Source organism: Genypterus blacodes, unplaced genomic scaffold, assembly GCF_046128005.1.
Source record: "Genypterus blacodes isolate CSIRO-AG114 ecotype Tasmania unplaced genomic scaffold, CSIRO-AGI_Gbla_v1 ptg000070l_1, whole genome shotgun sequence".
In the NCBI taxonomy this organism is placed as follows: Eukaryota; Metazoa; Chordata; class Actinopteri; order Ophidiiformes; family Ophidiidae; genus Genypterus; species Genypterus blacodes.
In genome coordinates, this window is record NW_027466880.1 from 3,648,997 (window position 1) to 3,666,212 (window position 17,216).

At 41.4% G+C, this 17,216-nt stretch overlaps 2 protein-coding genes and 1 non-coding gene across 6 annotated transcripts; all 3 read right to left on the minus strand.

Annotated features, from left to right (window-relative positions):
* Positions 1-395: 395 nt before the first annotated feature.
* Positions 396-9,721, minus strand: tmf1 (TATA element modulatory factor 1). The gene is made up of 17 exons (XM_076156651.1): positions 9,108-9,721; positions 7,618-9,011; positions 6,850-6,953; positions 6,262-6,388; positions 6,061-6,166; positions 5,716-5,858; positions 4,995-5,161; positions 4,683-4,839; positions 4,184-4,276; positions 3,915-4,071; positions 3,578-3,770; positions 2,366-2,435; positions 1,998-2,090; positions 1,780-1,902; positions 1,498-1,656; positions 1,282-1,407; positions 396-1,119 (listed from the first exon to the last, which is right to left on the minus strand). The coding sequence occupies exons 1-17, from the start codon at positions 9,241-9,243 to the stop codon at positions 979-981; spliced, it is 3,489 nt and encodes a 1,162-aa protein (XP_076012766.1). The 5' UTR covers positions 9,244-9,721; the 3' UTR covers positions 396-978.
* trnar-acg (transfer RNA arginine (anticodon ACG)) lies at positions 2,770-2,842 on the minus strand. Its single transcript has one exon. It is a non-coding gene; the product is annotated as a tRNA-Arg (tRNA).
* A 1,484-nt stretch (positions 9,722-11,205) lies between the features above and the next one.
* Positions 11,206-16,096, minus strand: uba3 (ubiquitin-like modifier activating enzyme 3). 4 transcript variants are annotated; one of them, XM_076156886.1, is made up of 18 exons: positions 16,040-16,060; positions 15,890-15,928; positions 14,713-14,833; positions 14,513-14,593; positions 14,320-14,402; positions 14,154-14,234; positions 13,975-14,018; positions 13,806-13,870; positions 13,524-13,679; positions 13,337-13,439; positions 13,090-13,203; positions 12,693-12,746; positions 12,525-12,561; positions 12,352-12,433; positions 12,158-12,258; positions 12,010-12,073; positions 11,847-11,901; positions 11,206-11,735 (listed from the first exon to the last, which is right to left on the minus strand). In XM_076156886.1, exons 1-18 carry the CDS (start codon positions 16,057-16,059, stop codon positions 11,647-11,649), a joined length of 1,389 nt encoding a protein of 462 aa, XP_076013001.1. In that variant the 5' UTR covers position 16,060; the 3' UTR covers positions 11,206-11,646. The 4 variants fall into 4 exon arrangements, with proteins under 4 accessions (XP_076013001.1, XP_076013002.1, XP_076013000.1 ...); XM_076156887.1 differs by lacking the exon at positions 15,890-15,928 and having other exon boundaries at positions 16,040-16,096; XM_076156885.1 differs by lacking the exon at positions 16,040-16,060 and having other exon boundaries at positions 15,890-15,972.
* Positions 16,097-17,216: the final 1,120 nt, after the last annotated feature.

Here is a 17,216-nt window from a genome sequence, read left to right on the forward strand (position 1 = left end):
AATGTGATTTGTGCATAGAACACATAATGCACGTATATTACTTTGTTGGAATGTATCAAGAACCCCTGGCCCTGGCAAACCGAAATGGGCACATAGAATGGCTGAATGAAAGAAAAAAGTTTCGACTCCAAATGGGGTTAGTGAAGCCAGAGATCCGTCAGGAATTCTGGAGGGATCCCAGCAAAATTAAGCACTTTGATTTAATCTTTATATAGCCCTCTATGTACATGAAAGATCATACTTGACTATCATTTATTGCCTCTGGTTTTATCCCCACCATAGTTATGAGTATTTGTTAATTTAAAAAAAAATCTTCTTTGTTAGGATTAAACTGTTTCCAATTGTAAATGTATAAGTATGCATTATTCCACACAATAAAAAAGACTTATTGTCACCGCCCAAATAAATGTTTATTCATTTACATATTTATACATATTAAATCAAAATTGAAAGATTCCAATCATTGACTAAAACGAGGGCTTAAACACATTAGTCTCTGTACAATATTTTATATATATTCTGTATATTTTTCTTTAACATTTCTGATTGCGTCATTCTGCCATTCTTGGAGATCCACTCACAGGAAAGTGTGGGGTACAAACAACCATCAACCATAATTACATCATCATTTTCTACATTTAAAACTGTCTGGACAATACTATGTTAAAGGATCAATCATCAGAACTTGTATCTAAAGTGTGCAGGTTCCAAAAATGGATCACAGGCTGACTGTCCTTCATATTGATTATGTGATCTGCACTGTATGCTATGCATACTCCTAGCTTCCTTATTTAAATAGATAAGTACATTCTCATTATGAAAACTAAAATAAAGACAAATCAAACATTTTATCCTGACACAGTGATGAAACTTAAAACTTCCCCATTGTTTCTTACAGTGAATGTATGTGTGGCTAAGCCAATTAATTGGTTTGTATTAATGTGTCCCGGAAGTAACAGGGTGAGCCGTAAAGCCAGTCTATTTTTGGTTCTTCAGCAGTTCATCAATCTGGGCTTTGAACATGTTTTTCACATCTTCTAGGTCCAATTTCAGCTCCTCGGCCTCTTCAGCCTTTTCTCCATACATCTGCAGGATAGTGTTATGCCTCTGCTCCAAATCCTGAAATGCATAGTCGCACGTAAAAATCTGATACACACCACTTGCACAGCTTATGTAAATATAATTGGCAGATATATAAGCATAATTCACTGCTTATTACTAGTATGTTTAGTCGCAGGGTTAATTACATATTATGCTACTTTTTTTTAACATATATCTCACCTTGAGCAGAACTTTCAGCTGAGGGATCTCCTTCACTTTGTCCTCCATGTCATCATTTTGATTAGTGAGGCGAACAAGCTCTTCTGCAATCACAGACCGACTCCTCTCCAAACTGGATATCTCCAGCTGAAATGACAGGAAGGGAGTGGGAAATACTGGCACATACAGTCACTGGATCTTACAGCCTTAATGCTGTCTTGTGGTCTGAGTTGTTACCTGTAGCTGGGCAATCTCTCCTTCTCTGAGTTTGAGCTGAGACTGGAGGTTCTCCATGATGCTAGAGCCTCCTGACAGCCTGGCAGCCTCATACAGGTTGGTCCCACTCAAAGATAAAGACATTTGCATAGTGCCCAGTGTATGGTCTAAGGAATCATCCTGGGGAGATATCAAGTTAAACTTAATATCATAATGATCATATTATAATTTCTTTTTTTTTTTTCATTCATTCATATTGTTGAGAAGTTCGAACCAACTTAACCTTTCGGGCAAATTGTGTACCTGGGAAAGCATAGAGGTGTGCAGAGCAACATTGTCCGCCCCGCTGATGGAGCTGGAGCGGGACAGGGAGGGGGTGGAAGAGGACGGAGGCTCTCCTATAGAGTGGCTCATGGCCTTCCTCTCCTGAGATGAAAAAACAAATGTAAGAAAAAGCTACATACACTACCCAAAAGAGGAACCGTAAAATGTGCTTGCTGTGAGAAACTAAAACCTATTACCTTTTCCTTGAGGGCCTCTTGTGCTAGGTAGCATTTCTTCTTCTCTTGCTCCACTTTCATCTTCTCCATCTCAAGCTGATTGGTAAGCAGTAGCTGATGGAAGGACGACAGAACTTCTATGAACCGTAATATTTAAAAGATGGCTGGCCACAGATAGATACAAACCGGGGAAAACCACCGTCATACCTTACTGAACATTCTATTACTCTGTTTTTAAAAGAAGGGCTTTTCTCACTCACTGATTCTTTAATTTAAATAGTTGTTTTGTCAGTAATAATCTGTGCCTCTTAGTTAAAGTAAATAATAGCCGAGGCACTGTTTGATAAGTTACAGGAATGACAGAGGAATAGAGAAAAGCGTCACTGTACCTTTTCTTTCTTGGCCTCTTCTACGATACGAGTATGTTCACCTCGCAGATTTTCCAAATCAACATGCTCTCTGTATTAAGATAAGATAGCAAGTATGAGACCACTGCAGACAGTTACCAGCATTAGACAGACTCCAACCCAACAGGATACCTGTTTTGACATATACAGATTTGCCTGATCCTGTGTGAAAGTATAGAGAAAATCCCTCAGTGGGCCTTTCCAATAAGGAGTGAGCCACAGCACATGTAGCCAGAGGTTTATAGTGCAGCTCAGATTAAAACGTCTATGTGCTTGATCTGATATGTTGGACCTCATTTCAGCAATTTTATTCAGTTCAGTTTTAGTTTGTTTATCATATCTGATCACAGTTTCTTCTCATCCCTGCCTATAAGAGAAAATGTGGACGAGCCAGCCAGGAGTCGAACCTAGAATCTTCTGATCCGTAGTCAGACGCGTTATCCATTGCGCCACTGGCCCGATGCAGAATTGCGGACTTCCCAGCATACAAAAGCCTGCCACAAAGGCCTACACTCACACGCATGAACGCCTCTCTGAGGGGGTTCCCCCTGGCCTTTGTTCCACATTCTCCTTTACAATCTGGTCACCCAACCCAAGAGGAGTGTTTCTCTGCCCCACATCCACCCAATTTATTCAGAAAAGGCCGAGCCAGGATCTTTCCTTGTATTTCATCATAGTGGACGTGTAAAAACTCCAGCTAAAATAAGTTCATATCACAATTTTCTTTGGAATCTTAACCATCCTCTGTGCCGTGTCTGAAAAAAATCTTTGATATCATTATTATTGTTGCAGTTGAAAGTATTATTAGAAACCAAATGTAAAAGAGGGATAGTAAGAGGGGGAGATATATTTTCTCTTCATTGTGCTATTTAAGGAATTATTGTGTTTGAAGAAAGAAAAAAATGAAGAATGCACATGCAATTGGAAGACGGGACAAAATTTGACGTTGTATTCAATTACAACAGCTACTCTGCATTCACACATGCAGTTCACATCACATGTGTGGCGCCGGACAGTCGTGTAAAATGATGCGCTCAGCTCACAGATTCAGGGAGAGCCAAGAGAATGCCTGACACTTTGTAATTGTGTGAGAATTGGAGGAGCCCTCACATTGTGCTTCTTCAGCACATGTGAATGTTTATGGAGTGGATGTACCCTACACTACCACATAACATGGTGTCTTAAAATTGTTACCTGCTGCTCTCGTCCTCCAGTCTCTGCCTTTTGTTTTTCTCAGCATCCACCTGCGAGAGGAGACGGCCCTTTTCCTGGCGGAGCAGGGAATTCTGGGATTCCAGGGAGACAAGCTGTGACTTGATTGACAGCAGCTCTTCTGTTGCTGAACGCTCCTTCTCCACAGCGACAGCCAGTTGTGTTTGTGCATCCACTGTTGAAAGCAAAAGGAGACAAGACAGAGAAAGAAAAGAAAATGAAGAGAATCAATTTCACCACTTTGTATGCAACTCTATTCTTTTTCTTTTTACGGTTTTGTGAATGCAGGGACACAAACGGTTCATCTCCTGCCTCTCACCGAGCCTGTCAGAGATGTTCTTCTCCAGTTTTTCCCAAGATGCTGTCTGACCACCCAGTGAGGCCTGTAAGTTTTCAATTTGTCGCAGGAGGGGCCTTGTCGCTGACGTAACACCCTGACTGAGCTCCTGGTTCCTGGTCTCTGCCTCCTGAAGCCTCTGTCATCAACAACAACAATATGCCATATAATCACAATTCCAAAATCACAATTCTCAAAATTATCCCTTTTTTAAGTGATTGGTGGGACTACTTCTAACCGATGTCTGTTACCTGTTGCAGCTCACTGATCTCCTCCCTCAAATAATCCTCTTTCCTTGCCTGCTGCTGCTCAGCCCTCTGCAGAGCCAGCCTGAGGTCAGCTACCTGGGTAAGCATAACAAAGAGGTAATATCCAGCTAGAACAGAGAGAATCATGTTTATCATTATAATTTATTATATTTAGTTTTGTTACATTCGCTTAGGTAATAAAATGAGACAGTTGATAGTATTTGATTATTGTTTCTTTGGTTCGTTCACAGCATCAAACCTCAACATGCTTGCTTATATTTAGCAACCTATTTTACGCAACCAAAGCCCTGTTAGTGAAGCCACTGAAAGTTGAGAGACTACAGGTCCAAGTTAATCCAATTTCACAGATTCTCTTCTATTCATTAATCAAGAGGTTAATATTTAAGCAAACAGCTGCACAACTGAGTCAAATATATTGAGGGTGCACAAACGCCTGTACAAGTGTGTGTACAAGCTGCATCTTCATCATAAAAGACATTACCTGGTTGGCCAGAGCTTCCTGTTGCATCTGGGCCTCCTCCTGGGCCTTCTCCAGGGCCACACTCAGCTGCTCCCTGGCCCGGGTCTCCCTGCTCAGAGTCGCCTCTTGGGCTTCACTGACCCTGCTGGCATTAACCTTGTGGAGTTCTGCCAGCTCCCTGACAGCAAATTTATAGAATAAGAGACCATCACAACCATGGCCTTATTACAGGCTATTAACTATGACATAATATACAATATGACCGTGTGACTTTAAATCTACATTAAGAGATGCGGTATTGAGCATTCAATATCAACAGAAAGATGTTTTTACTTATAAGAGTTGTCGAGAGCAGCCTGGACGCTTCTGTTCTTCTCCTGCAGTTCCTCAGAGTCTGCCTGCACCTTGCTCAGCTCCTTCTCCTGATGCTCCACTACGGCATTTAGCTTCTTGATGTTTTCCCTGTGTTGCTTTTCCACCTCTTCCTTCCCATCCAGCACCTAAACTCACAAAACAACAGACAGAATAGTGATTACGCTGAATATAGTTGTTTACTCAATGAATGCTAAGACAAGAACACGAGAAGGGGAAAAAAAAGCATTTACCTTTAGACATTCATTATTTGTGGGAAACTAAAAGTGATGGTAACGTTTTGTATATTGTTACTGTACTGAATTGGCAAAGGCTGGTCTTGATAATAAAAGTATTGATTGGCTGCACAGTTTGGGCTCAATGTGTCCCTCTTGGAACAGGAGTTTAGATGCGTTATGGCTGCTGGACTACGCCCCCTGCGTGTGTTCCCTTTATTACGCATTAGGAGGTGCGACACAACTAGCTCCTTCATCTTCTGTCCTGTCTATGTGCCGGCTGGAGGGTACTGATTGATGTACATCTAGCCCTGCATTCCAATCCGGAAGAATATGTTGCTTCCCTCCCCCCACAACGAGCTCTGTTGTAACATGCTGATAAACATCTTATGAACATCCACATTAAACTCAGCTCCAAAACGCTGTGTGTGGTGTCGGTGGTGTCATTCAACAAAGCAAATGTTGACCTGCTTCAGTTGCTTGAGCTCCTCTTCCTGCTCCTGGATTTTCTTGTTTTGCTTGGTGATCTTTGTGTCGCTCTCCTTCTCCTTCACACGCAGTTTCTTGATGATGTTGCTGTGCTGCAGCTGTTGCTTGGACAGCTTTTCACCTACGTCGGACAGAAACAAAACAGCTCCTCAGCCACCGTGGACAAACTCGATGACCTGGACCTGAAGCTCTGCATGCAAGGTGTGGCTAGTATTTGATTTGCATGAAACTAAACCACTTAATTTTAGAGAAACACAACGTTAAAAAAAAATAGATAGTTGCAGTAGTACAGCTGGGTGATTAGGTGAAGAACAGCCATTTACCTTCTTCCAACAGGCCTCTGATCTGCTCCTCTTTCTCCTTGATGATCTCCATTGTATCACTGGAATTCAGCCTTGTGGACAGCTCCTCCCGCAAGCCCTTTATCTCCTGTAGCAGCCATAAATGCAAGACATCTTTAACATAGAAACTAGAGAGTATCCTCTTAATTTATTGACGAATCACAACAGCTGAGAACAAGCTACCTTTTTGGCGATGTCCCTCTCTTTGCAGGCCAGCTGAGCCTTCCTCTCTGTTTCTGCTATGCGCTGGGTGAACTCATCTTTGAGAGACTGAACAGTGGAGCTCTCCTCCTTCAGGCTTATCACTTCACTGGTGGATGAATAAAATTCAGTGGTTCAAAGAGCTCATTGTCAAAATCCACACTGCCTCAAGGCTCAGGCAGATTTGAAACATCTGTGCAAGGAGATCATTGTGAGGATTCAACATGCAGAGTGGCTTTGTGAAGTACCACTTGAATTTCTTTGCAGAATTTCTACATCATACTGACAATTTACAAGTCCATATAACTGAATAGTCTCTTCTCTCTTATGGAATTGACATGAAAACCTGAAATCCAATCCCAAATTGATGTTCTGCGTGCGTGCGTGCGTGCGTGCGTGCGTGCGTGCGTGTACATAGAGGCTGAATCCTAGGAAAAAGTCAGAGCAAACATCTGTGATGATGGCCTGACAGCATTTGTCTCACACAAACACTGTATCAAAAGAGCTTTGTTATCAAGGTTACTTCAAGTGCCACTCTGAGCCGTGTGTGTGTGTGGGACATGAACTCACTCTCTCAGATTGTCACACTCCTCCTCCAGCCTGGCTTTGTCCTTGCTGACTGTCAGTAGCTGAGACTCTCTCTTCTCGAGGCGGCTTGTCAGCTCATCATTGACCTACGAGACAACCACAATATTTGTCTCCAGAGTAGATGTACAGAAATGCCTTGAAAGGTATACGTAATAACACTTAACACCCACTCATAAGGGAAGTAGAGTAGTAGAATAAAAATACATTACTATACAAAGATATCTGACAGATTCATAGCAGCGATGGGCATGTATTAATTTTAATACAGTCCGTGTCTCAAGGCACTTGGTAGAATCAGTTCATAGCCATGCAGCCAAAGCAGCACCTACTCAAGTTGGTTGGTGAGTGTTGGGGAGACTAAGTATTTGGATGGACCATTGAATACGTAGATAATATTGTGAGAGCAATTTTGCTTTGATTTGAGTTTTACTCCCCACATTGCTCTCTGTAGAAACAACAGGGTACACAGGCCGTATTTGACATTCAAAACAGAAACGACTTCAAATTTCCTTATTAGTCAAATGCTGTGAATGCCCAACAGAAGATACCTGAGGATGATCTGAAAATACCAAGTACCTACTGAGGCTAATGAATGCTGCTGTGTGGATTATATTATACATGTTACACATATTACAGACCTTTTACATGACCCTGTAATGTTATTACAATGGTATGCAGGCCATTTTCAAATAAGACAATGCATGTCATTCAAGACTCTGCGTGTCTGTTACCATTGGTAGAAACAGCTACCTTTTGAAGCTCCAAAATCTGAACTGTAGAGACGCTTTTCATCTCCTCTGTGATTGGTGGAGTGAGCTGTTCTTCGACGTTGCCAGTGGGATCAGACAGTGTGACATTAGCCGCAAATTCCTGTTCATGTTCTGTCAAGTCTTCGAGTTGATCACTATTCACAGGCGTTGCACTCCGTCCACTCTCTTCCATCTCATCCAGGGATTGCTCCCTCATCGTTTCGGTGAAGCCCTCTTCATCTTCCTCCTCTGCACCTGCCTTCTCTATTACTTCTTCTTCTTCTTCTTCTTCTTCTTGACCCTGACATCCAGCTTGGGACACGACGGGAGTAGGGCCCGCAGTGACAGATGCAAGTGTCCGACTCCCGGGGTTCTCATCATCTGAGTTAACCTCACTGACACTCCGGCTATCCAGAGACTGCACGCTGAATGAATCGATGCGTTCAAATGCATCTGAGGAAGAACCGCAGCTCTCTGTGAGCTTCTGGTAGTCCTCCAGACGGGGGAAATCTCCACAGGTGGAGGCAGTGAGAAGCTGGAAGGAGCCCTGCATTAGGTGAAGGCCAGCCTTGCTCTCCCCTGTTTCTTGCCTGGAGCTGGCTGAGCTCTCACTCAACACACTCTCATGGTCTAGTACTTCAATGTCACTGGTGGTTGAGGTTCCTGAAGAAAAGGCGCTGACTGGAGGGGAAGGGGTATCATTTTGACGGTCTTCTAGCTTTGAGTCTTTAGGCTCTAAAAGTACTTCCTTGGAGGGTGGGGAGGGCGATGCGTCTGAGAAAGAGCTTTCAGGTCCAGAAGTGACAGTAAGAGTTTCCCTGGAATCTGTGGCATCCTGCTGCTCTGAAGGAGTCTGAAGCTGCTCTGTTATTGGGTCCACAGAAAATGTTGTGTCATCATTTGCTTCTGCACAGCCCTTTATGTCCACTTCGTTGTCAGGATTGGAAGAATGTTCGCTGTGAGCTGCATCAGAAGGTTCTGTTGTCATAAGAGTGTCTGGATGAGAGGGAGCAGGTGAGATCTCAAGCTCAACCAGCTCACTCAAAGCAACCTGATGATTCTCTTCAAGCTCATCAGCAGGTCCTGACTTGTGAGACTCTATTGAGTCACTTCTAAGCACAGCCTCTTTGCTTTTACTCTCCTTCTCCTGCAGCCTCCTGTGGGACTTTGAAGGAGGTACAGACACTACCTGGGTTTTGTCAATGCTTTGAGCATCTCCAGCGGACAGGAAGACATTGAAAAAGTTTTCAGATTCATCCACAACTGTGCGTGTGACAGGAGTAGTTATGGCCTCAGATGAAGGTGGAGGGGTGTTGGTCTCTTCTTCTAGAGGTGGTTCCCACTCTGTCATTCCCCATCCTCCACTTAATGGAATCTTCCCAGGTATTTTCAGATCTGACAGAAAATTAACAAAATCATATTTAACCTTAGATTTGATCGTAGCAGTACAACATTGTTAGGTGAGGAGCTGTTAGGTCATCTATGGCTTACCGTCATACTGCATCATAACACCGTCGCTCCATTGTTCCTCTTCTTTGATGTCCAGAACTCTGTCGATTGATTTCTGAGCTGTTGTCAACGCTTGTTTAGCGAAGGTGGACAGGTGAGATGCGTTAAACCAACTCATACTGACTGCTTCGCTAGGATGCTAGCTACAAGCAAGTTCAGAATTTGTGTCGCCGGGACCTAAGGACGAAGCTAGCACAACCACAGAAGGCACAACCATTTAAAGCGTCTCCGCATTATTTGCGCGAACTCGATTCGGAGCTCTCTATGGCCAGTTTAGTCGAGTTAAACACGTACTAACTGTGTAAGTAGCACATACACATAGCGAACATTTACAGGGACAGGCGTCCTCAACCTCAGGTAGAGCTCGCAACCTAGATAACTGGTGGTCAAAATCGCAAATATATACGAAGTCAGTCGTCTGGGAGACAAGGCACGTATTCCCAACACTGCGTCTAAAGTCGTGACATAATCAAAGCAAAACTGTCTGAATACTTCAGTCTATTTTTCGACGTCATTCCTGGACGTCTTCGTTTGTTTTGGTCGCAACTTGTAGCCCAGCTAGCATTAGCTTGCTACTTCCCTTTCCACGTAGCAATATGACGTCATGATCCGGGTTTACTCCCTCTGATCTGCCGGAGCGAGAAATACAAAGCTGGAGAACAATAGTCTGCTGAGGAGGGAGACAGGGGGACAAAGGGAGAAAAGGAGAGGAAAAAGAGGAGAAGGGGATTTTTCCTATCCCTCCCTCACCAAGGATTGTGAATTATACAAACAACATATTTTTGTATTTTTATATACATTGATATGAGAGAGCTGTTGATCCTGAGGTTCTCGGTTCGATTCCCACCCTTGGCATAAATTGAGGTGTTCGTTATATACTGAAAGGTTATTTTTTAGAAATCGCATGATTTTCTTAGATATAATAGATTATTGATATTATTTCAGCAATGTAAATAATTCTCTTGTGAATATCAATGTTTACATATAACTTCATATATTTAGCAGCAGTTTTGGGGAGTAGAGAATTGCATATAATTAGACTAGTATTTTCCCTACATTTTTCAGCAGCTTGCAGGCATATCAACATCATTCATATTTACATAGTAAATTAGTAGTTAAATTAATTGTTGTCATTTTTGTGCAGTTAAACACTGAAACTTTGAACCATTTCAGGCAACAAATTGAAAGGAATTACCTTTAATGTGTAAACATAATGAATATAACAATAACAGAAAATATGAATAAAGAACAATATAAACATATTTAGAACATTCATTTTTAGGAATATGTGTCCAGTATCCGTGCAGAGGTGTCAGTGTGTTGGGCTGGGACCAGAGTGAAAAATGGTGTTTGCAATCCACCCCAGCTTCCTCTGGTCCTGCACAGGGATGGTCATCTCACCTGGCAACCAGAATGAAGGAAGAACGATGAAGAATTAGTTTATTGCATAAGAGAAAGCTATAGAAAAGATGACCTTACAACAGAGCCAGATCAATAGATAGATGTTGCTATACTCACAGAAGCCACTGCCAGGCAGGTGTGTATAGCAGAGCTCCTCAAAGAGGATGGAGCGGGGCTGGGGGCTTCTCGCAGAGGATGGAGCGGGACAATGGATTCTCTCAGAGAATGGAGCGGAGCAGGGGGTCCTCACAGAGGATGGAGCAGGGATGATGCATTTCTCAATCTGAAACAATAACAATCAGTATTTAGCCATGGAGTGACTCAGTGTACAGTCCTTAGTCTGACTGATCCAGACATGTGGTGTTGCAACTGATGCACACATCGAGTGGATGTAGTCTACATTGACAGTGTTTCATATCACTATAAGGAAATCTTGTTAATTTTTATTTTATTTAGCCTTCATTTAATCCTCAAAGTTTGGATAAACTTGAAAGTTCCTGCTGTATTACAACACTGAAACTTTTTTTCTAGGTCCCTGACACTGGTCAAGGTGATACAACTAAAAGGCCCAATGGGGAAATAAATAGTATAGCCTTTCAATCCTTACACTATTCAACAGTGGGTAAATATCATTCCATCTCATGAACTACATTCAAGGTACAAACAACAGAAACAGTGCTTTGTAATAAAAAACATTTTACTCCAGTTCACATCCTTATCAGTGCCTGTTGAGGAACACTACAGTGTTTACAGCAACTAAAACAAAACAGTTTGAATAAATAAATATATAAAGCTGAACAAAGATTATCTTTTATAAAGCAGCCGTTGCTTATCCTGGGCATTCAGGTTCTAGTGCAGATTGACAAATAACTGGACAAATCCTTAACATTTGTAGAAATTGCATCACCAAAACATGGCAAGCTGTGTACTACAGTTTGGCTTTTCAGTGCAAAACATTAGCTATAGTCGACAAGTACATTAAAACAATGATAAAAGCTTTTTCATGTCTCTGACTGGGTTAAACTGTAAACTGTGGTACAGTGGTACAGTGGTTAGCCATCCACAACATTCTACACCAAGTCAGGGACATCCGCTGCTTGTAGGAGTGACTGGGTTTGTTCTATGATGTAAAGCTGAGTCTGAACAACATGGTCTGGGGTGTGGTGACATCGGCTACGGCCAACTCTTGTCCATTAGTCAGACCAAGATCTGAAGAAAACATGTTCACAAAATAAGTGAGTTAGTACATTCACAGTGTATTGCTTTGCCATATTATATGATATATTTCTGGAACAACCCTCAGTAAATAAAGCACCTCACCTCTCAGTGTTTTAGACAGATTTGGTCGTGTCCTCTGCTCAATCGATGCAACACTCTGGGGGAAAATACAAAATGAATGTGCTGTACAATTCTCTCATATCATAACAGGACAGATGTTAGACAGAACTTTACAGAGTCACACGGGAGACTGCATTGTAATTACCTGTAAATATAGTGTTTTGTTCTTTCCTTCCACTGTTGCTGTTATAGCAGGTGATTTCATTTGTCTGAAAACAACATTAGTTATTGTAGAACAGTCACATAATTGAAAATCAGGGAAAAGAAAGTGATTCGCAGAGGCGCAAACCTACAGGGAGGCACTTTCAATCAGGTAGTCCAACACCTCCTGCAGTTTGGAGGCTGGAGAGAAGTGCAAATCCAGAGGTACTTGGCTGCAGGCTGAACAGTTTTCCTACATCAGGAGTGGACGTAAACATGGGTTACACAAAATGTGAATAGATTACTATACAAAACACAACCTGGCAGATGAGATGAGGTCACTCACCTTTTGTTCTGCCTCAAACGTGTAGGTGTACAGACCATCGACATCATTGAAGACCATGTAGTTATTCAGAGGCACGTAGGCACTGCAGATACAAAAGATTACATTACACGAAAACAGTTAACGATGTACAGTTTATTCAAATTTGCACTTTATGTACACGTCTACATACTCACCTTGTTGCTATTTTGAAAACCTCGGTTGCGCAAGCAGCTGGGTGAAATAAGACAGAAAAACACACTTGACATTTTTGAGTGTCAGGTATACATAGGACATTCTGGAAATGATTTACTTTTAGATGGCAAGGCATACATCGTTCACATTACTTCACAGTAGTTACTCACCAGCTATTACAGCATTTGTAGAGGCCACAGCTGGTATTATCCTCTTAACAACTCCTGCAGAATTGAAAATTATAGAAAATATGTGCTTCAAAGGATAGGAACTCAAAACAACCAATTAAAATCTGCTGATGCAAGAGAATGTTCTGAAATGAAAGGCCACCAGTCCCTTGAAACTCTATTTATGGACTTTTGAAGGGGAGAAAAAAAGATTGTTTTAATTCTTGCTTTTTAATGGAATGCTTTCCTTGTCATTTAAATTTTCATTACAATTTCACAAAATGTTCAACTTAAATCAGATGGCAAAGGCTTGCTGTTTTATGTACTGGATCATCTCCCAGTGAAGCTGGAACAATAGCAGCAGTGTTCTGGTGGTGACAGGGGTGTAACATGTTCTCACCCTGGGTTAGTCTGTATGTGACTCCTGTTATGCTGAACTCCGCTGCCCTCTCCAGAGATCTCTGATACACCCACTGGATATGCTCTGGGTCATCCCCATCCAGGCACACGCCATCTGATACACCCAAAAACAAACCCACACCTTTTACAGGAGGATGTGCTGAGCACAATGTCACATATCATATCATTACAGGAGAACACTTAACAACAATCGACACAATAAACATAAAGGCAGTATGATTTTATACCTCCAAAGGGCGACTCTTTAGGCCACAGCAGAATGCGGACATACTCAATGCAGTGTTCTGGCAGACGAGGCATGGAGGCTATTGTACACATGGGGAAGTTGATCTGCATAGACAGGCGTGTTTTAGAAACAACAGCAATATTTGACATATTGTAGTTTGTAATTTGTTTTTTTCAAGGCCACCTTACCTGAGGTGGGTAAAGCTCCAGAGTACAGTCGATACAGGCGGTCATACCAGGAAGAATGACTCTGGCATTCCCTTTAAAGCCTTCAGTTCCCCCATCAATTAATGGGATGACAGAACTTTGGTCTAAGACCCCATCCTCATACACCAGAAAAGACAGCTGCAAAATAACAGACAGAAAGTACATGTTTCAGTTAAACACACTGTGTTCAGCATATCAACCAACAGCTCTGTCATTTTTCAATACAGGTGTCACACAAAGAAAGCTCTAACAGGGATCACTTACCAGCATACCGTTCATCCACCTCCTGGCAATAATGGAGTCTAGTCCACAGACAATTATATGGAACTCTACACCAAAAACAGGGAGATGAGCATGTAAAAATCATGTCTAATAGAGAGATTCCAACCAAATTTGAAGAGTATTGGAAATTTAAAATTATAAGGATACTTACGTCTGTAAAATGTTTCATCAAAATCCTGAATTTTCTTAAAATGGCTGCACAAGGTATTAAGGAGAAGTTCTTGTTGGACACAATGCTGCTTTTTTATTTAAGCCTAAAAAAAATTCCACATATGATGTCTGGGATTAATTCTATTATCTAAACTCCAAAAATAGCTATCAGAAGGATACGGGACTACACAGCATCCAGGGATGCGATTGTTGATAAAATCAGCTGCAACATCCGCCTTGGGTCGACCTACATCTTTAGGTCTGGGGACACACAACTTATTAAGTAAAATGACATATACGTACATATCAGACATTTACAATAAACCCATGACATAACTTCACTGACCTGAAGAGGAACTGTCTATTCAGGTTGGATACATCAATGGTGTCCATATCAACAACGTGTATGTTGTGAAAGCCTGATAAAGCCTGGGCCGCAACATGATCACAAGAATCAACAATGACAATAATCACAAAAATTCCGAGTAACTTGTAAATATACCTTATAGATATTTAGAACAGTGATCTTAGACTCATACCAGGTCTTTGAGAAGCTCACATCCCAGACCACCAGCACCAATGACCAAGATTCTGCTGGTTTCTAATAAAAACTGTAATGACTGCAGAGAGATGAAACCATTAAAAGCCTTACTGTATATTTCAGCAGTATATACGATAGAATAGGACAGATCAAACGGCCAAAAATGTTGCATATGACTGCATTCGGACTATAGGTTACCTCTGTGCTGGCTTCAAAGTCAGGATGTGTGAAGGGCCCCGATCTTTCCAGAAACCTTCTGACATGGTTCCATCGACCATCCCACTCAACGCCGTCTTCAAAGCCTCCATCCAGCACCATCCTGAATATAAAGAGTACATTTAGTGTTTATCATCAGAAGCATCTATAAATGCAGAGGGGATTTAGGTGGCATGCATGTGTGGTGTACAATGGAGTATTAGGGACACTATTGGAAAACTATGTAATTTTTTAAGGAAAAATTAGGAATTGGTGTATATGAACAAACACGAGAGGGCAGCCTCTGTAACAATATGAAAAATGTGGAAGCTCTGGCTCTGAAATTGTACTTTGGTAGCAGTTTTTCAGATGAGGAAATGCTTAAAACAAAAATAATGCATTAGGACAGCAAAACAATTACGATGGGGCTCGGCTGTTCTCTTTGAATTCACAGTAAATTACAACTTTGATCTCATACCAATTCGACTTTTTGTTCTCAATTAGTGCAAATTTATTCTCATAACATTTGGACTCTTTCTTGAAATGTATGGGTGTATCTGGTGACATTCCCAGCTTTCTTTCTCAGGATGTTGTGACTTCATTCTCATCTAATACTCCATCATAGTGGTGTGATGTTACACAAAACTTTACTTATATCATGCAAAACAGCATATCAACACAAACCTAATACTCGGGTGTTACAAATAGTGCAAAGCAGATCATGCAATTATAACTACAGTATATAGGAGTAATGTATGGATACTAGTTGCTATGACAGTCTACTGTGGACTAGCATGCTAAATTTGAAACCTAAATAAACCACTGCATATTTGTGAGAAGTGAGCGATTCTGATCTTCTGGCATTTTAGGGGTTAACTACGTAGACAGCTCAAACGAGCTAGGCTAGGCGGCTAACTAACCTGTCAACAGTGAGCAGGTAGAAATGACCTCTAATTTGTACAGCTACGTTATGAGGTGAAGACTGTGGTCGCCAAGAAATATTGAAAACGATTATGGACTTGAGTTTAGCAGGCTGGTCTTCGGAATTTCTGCGCCTTAGCTGTCGACGAACTTTGTTTATAACCAATAATAGGTTAGCACCTCCAGCTAAGCTAAAGTCAGCCTTCTTCCTGTCTAACAACCTCAAACCTTCCGCCAGTTCTACCAATTCATCACTAACTTCTCAGTCAGCTCCACTACTCTCCTTCTTTTCTTCTCCCTAAAAAGAGAGAATAAAAGAGGGTTCATTCATGCTCTGCTTTAGCTGCGATCTGAAAGCATCTTTCGGGCAGTTTAAGACCGGTCGGTCGTTTTCGCGACGGCTACTTACGGGTCGTCTGTGTCCGCCATGTTTGGATATATGTCTACTTCAGGTGCACGTTGTAAAAGTCAGCTGCTAGCCCCGCTATAGTGAATAAAACTTTTCTGAAACTAAACTATGACAAAATACACAAGTAGATTTGAGCTTTGTCTCATTGAAGGACTTAAATCGATGTTACGTATTATCGACTGATTAAAAGTAGGCCGCGCTTGGAATGTACCGATATATTTGAACTATTTGTTACCAAAACGTGTTTGTAAAGCAGTTTTAGATCAATTTGTACACACGACGATCGTGCGTCTCATTCACTGAATAATATTTATGCGTAGCTTGAGACCAAATACTTCGATTTTAGGATAACTTTGCAATTGATAAGTATGTCTTGAGAAGTTGTGATTGTACGCGAAGGCATCAATGCAACAAATATATTTCAAAAACTGGAATTACATAAGGAATCCACATGATGGCAGCATTTACTATATGTATGGATCCACAGTCTACGCGTCCACTGATGAGTTTCTTCTACTGTTCGAAATTTCTTTCTTCCACAATCGCAATATAGAATCATTATATTTGGTTTAAGGTAAATTCTCAGACAAGTTAAAGGTGGACATATTTTTAATGGCATCGCTTGCAATGGTATAGGATTGGAAGGTTTCTGGTTCAATTTCGGGCTCCTCAAAGTGTTGTTGAGCAAGACACTGAACCCCTTGCTGCTCCTGATGTGCAAATTGGTGCCTTGCATGGTAATGCGCCTGCCACCAGTGAACACATGGGTAAAGTGCTTTGGATCAAATCGCTATATACTGTAAGAACAGTCCATATGGATGAACAGTGGTGCTGAAAGTTTAACAGTAGCAAAGATGGTTGAATAGACTCTTTGGTAATTACTCTATAATTATTCTTCTCTGTATGGTTCAGCCCTATAACATTAGCAGTCGTCTATAAAACAACTTTACAGCCAGGGGGAGAGACAAAACTGCCCATTTGAGCCGAGTAAAACTGTTTCCGAGCAAAGAAAGAGTCCTTGAGAGCGGAAATGAATCTTAGTTGTCGTGATTATCTTGGATGTAATCTGTAGCTGGGTCAATAATTCAATATTCTGATATATTAACATCACCCCTCCTTGGGCATTAGTGTGTTTTTTACTTGTAACAAATATTATCTAAACAAAGGCATGGTGCCA

Excerpts from the sequence above, each read along its gene's own strand:
- tmf1 (XM_076156651.1), bottom strand. The coding sequence starts at position 9,243 with ATGAGTTGGTTTAACGCATCTCACCTGTCCACCTTCGCTAAACAAGCG. Across the intron at positions 9,012-9,107 it reads TGTTATGATGCAGTATGACG|ATCTGAAAATACCTGGGAAG; the intron begins GTAAGCCATAGA and ends ATTTTCTGTCAG. Across the intron at positions 1,120-1,281 it reads AGCTGAAAGTTCTGCTCAAG|GATTTGGAGCAGAGGCATAA; the intron begins GTGAGATATATG and ends TATGCATTTCAG.
- uba3 (XM_076156885.1), bottom strand. The coding sequence starts at position 15,957 with ATGAACCCTCTTTTATTCTCTCTTTTTAGGGAGAAGAAAAGAAGGAGA. Across the intron at positions 14,019-14,153 it reads CCTGGATGCTGTGTAGTCCC|CCATTTTAAGAAAATTCAGG; the intron begins GTATCCTTCTGA and ends TACCTTGTGCAG. Across the intron at positions 13,440-13,523 it reads TGGAGCTTTACCCACCTCAG|ATCAACTTCCCCATGTGTAC; the intron begins GTAAGGTGGCCT and ends CTGTCTATGCAG.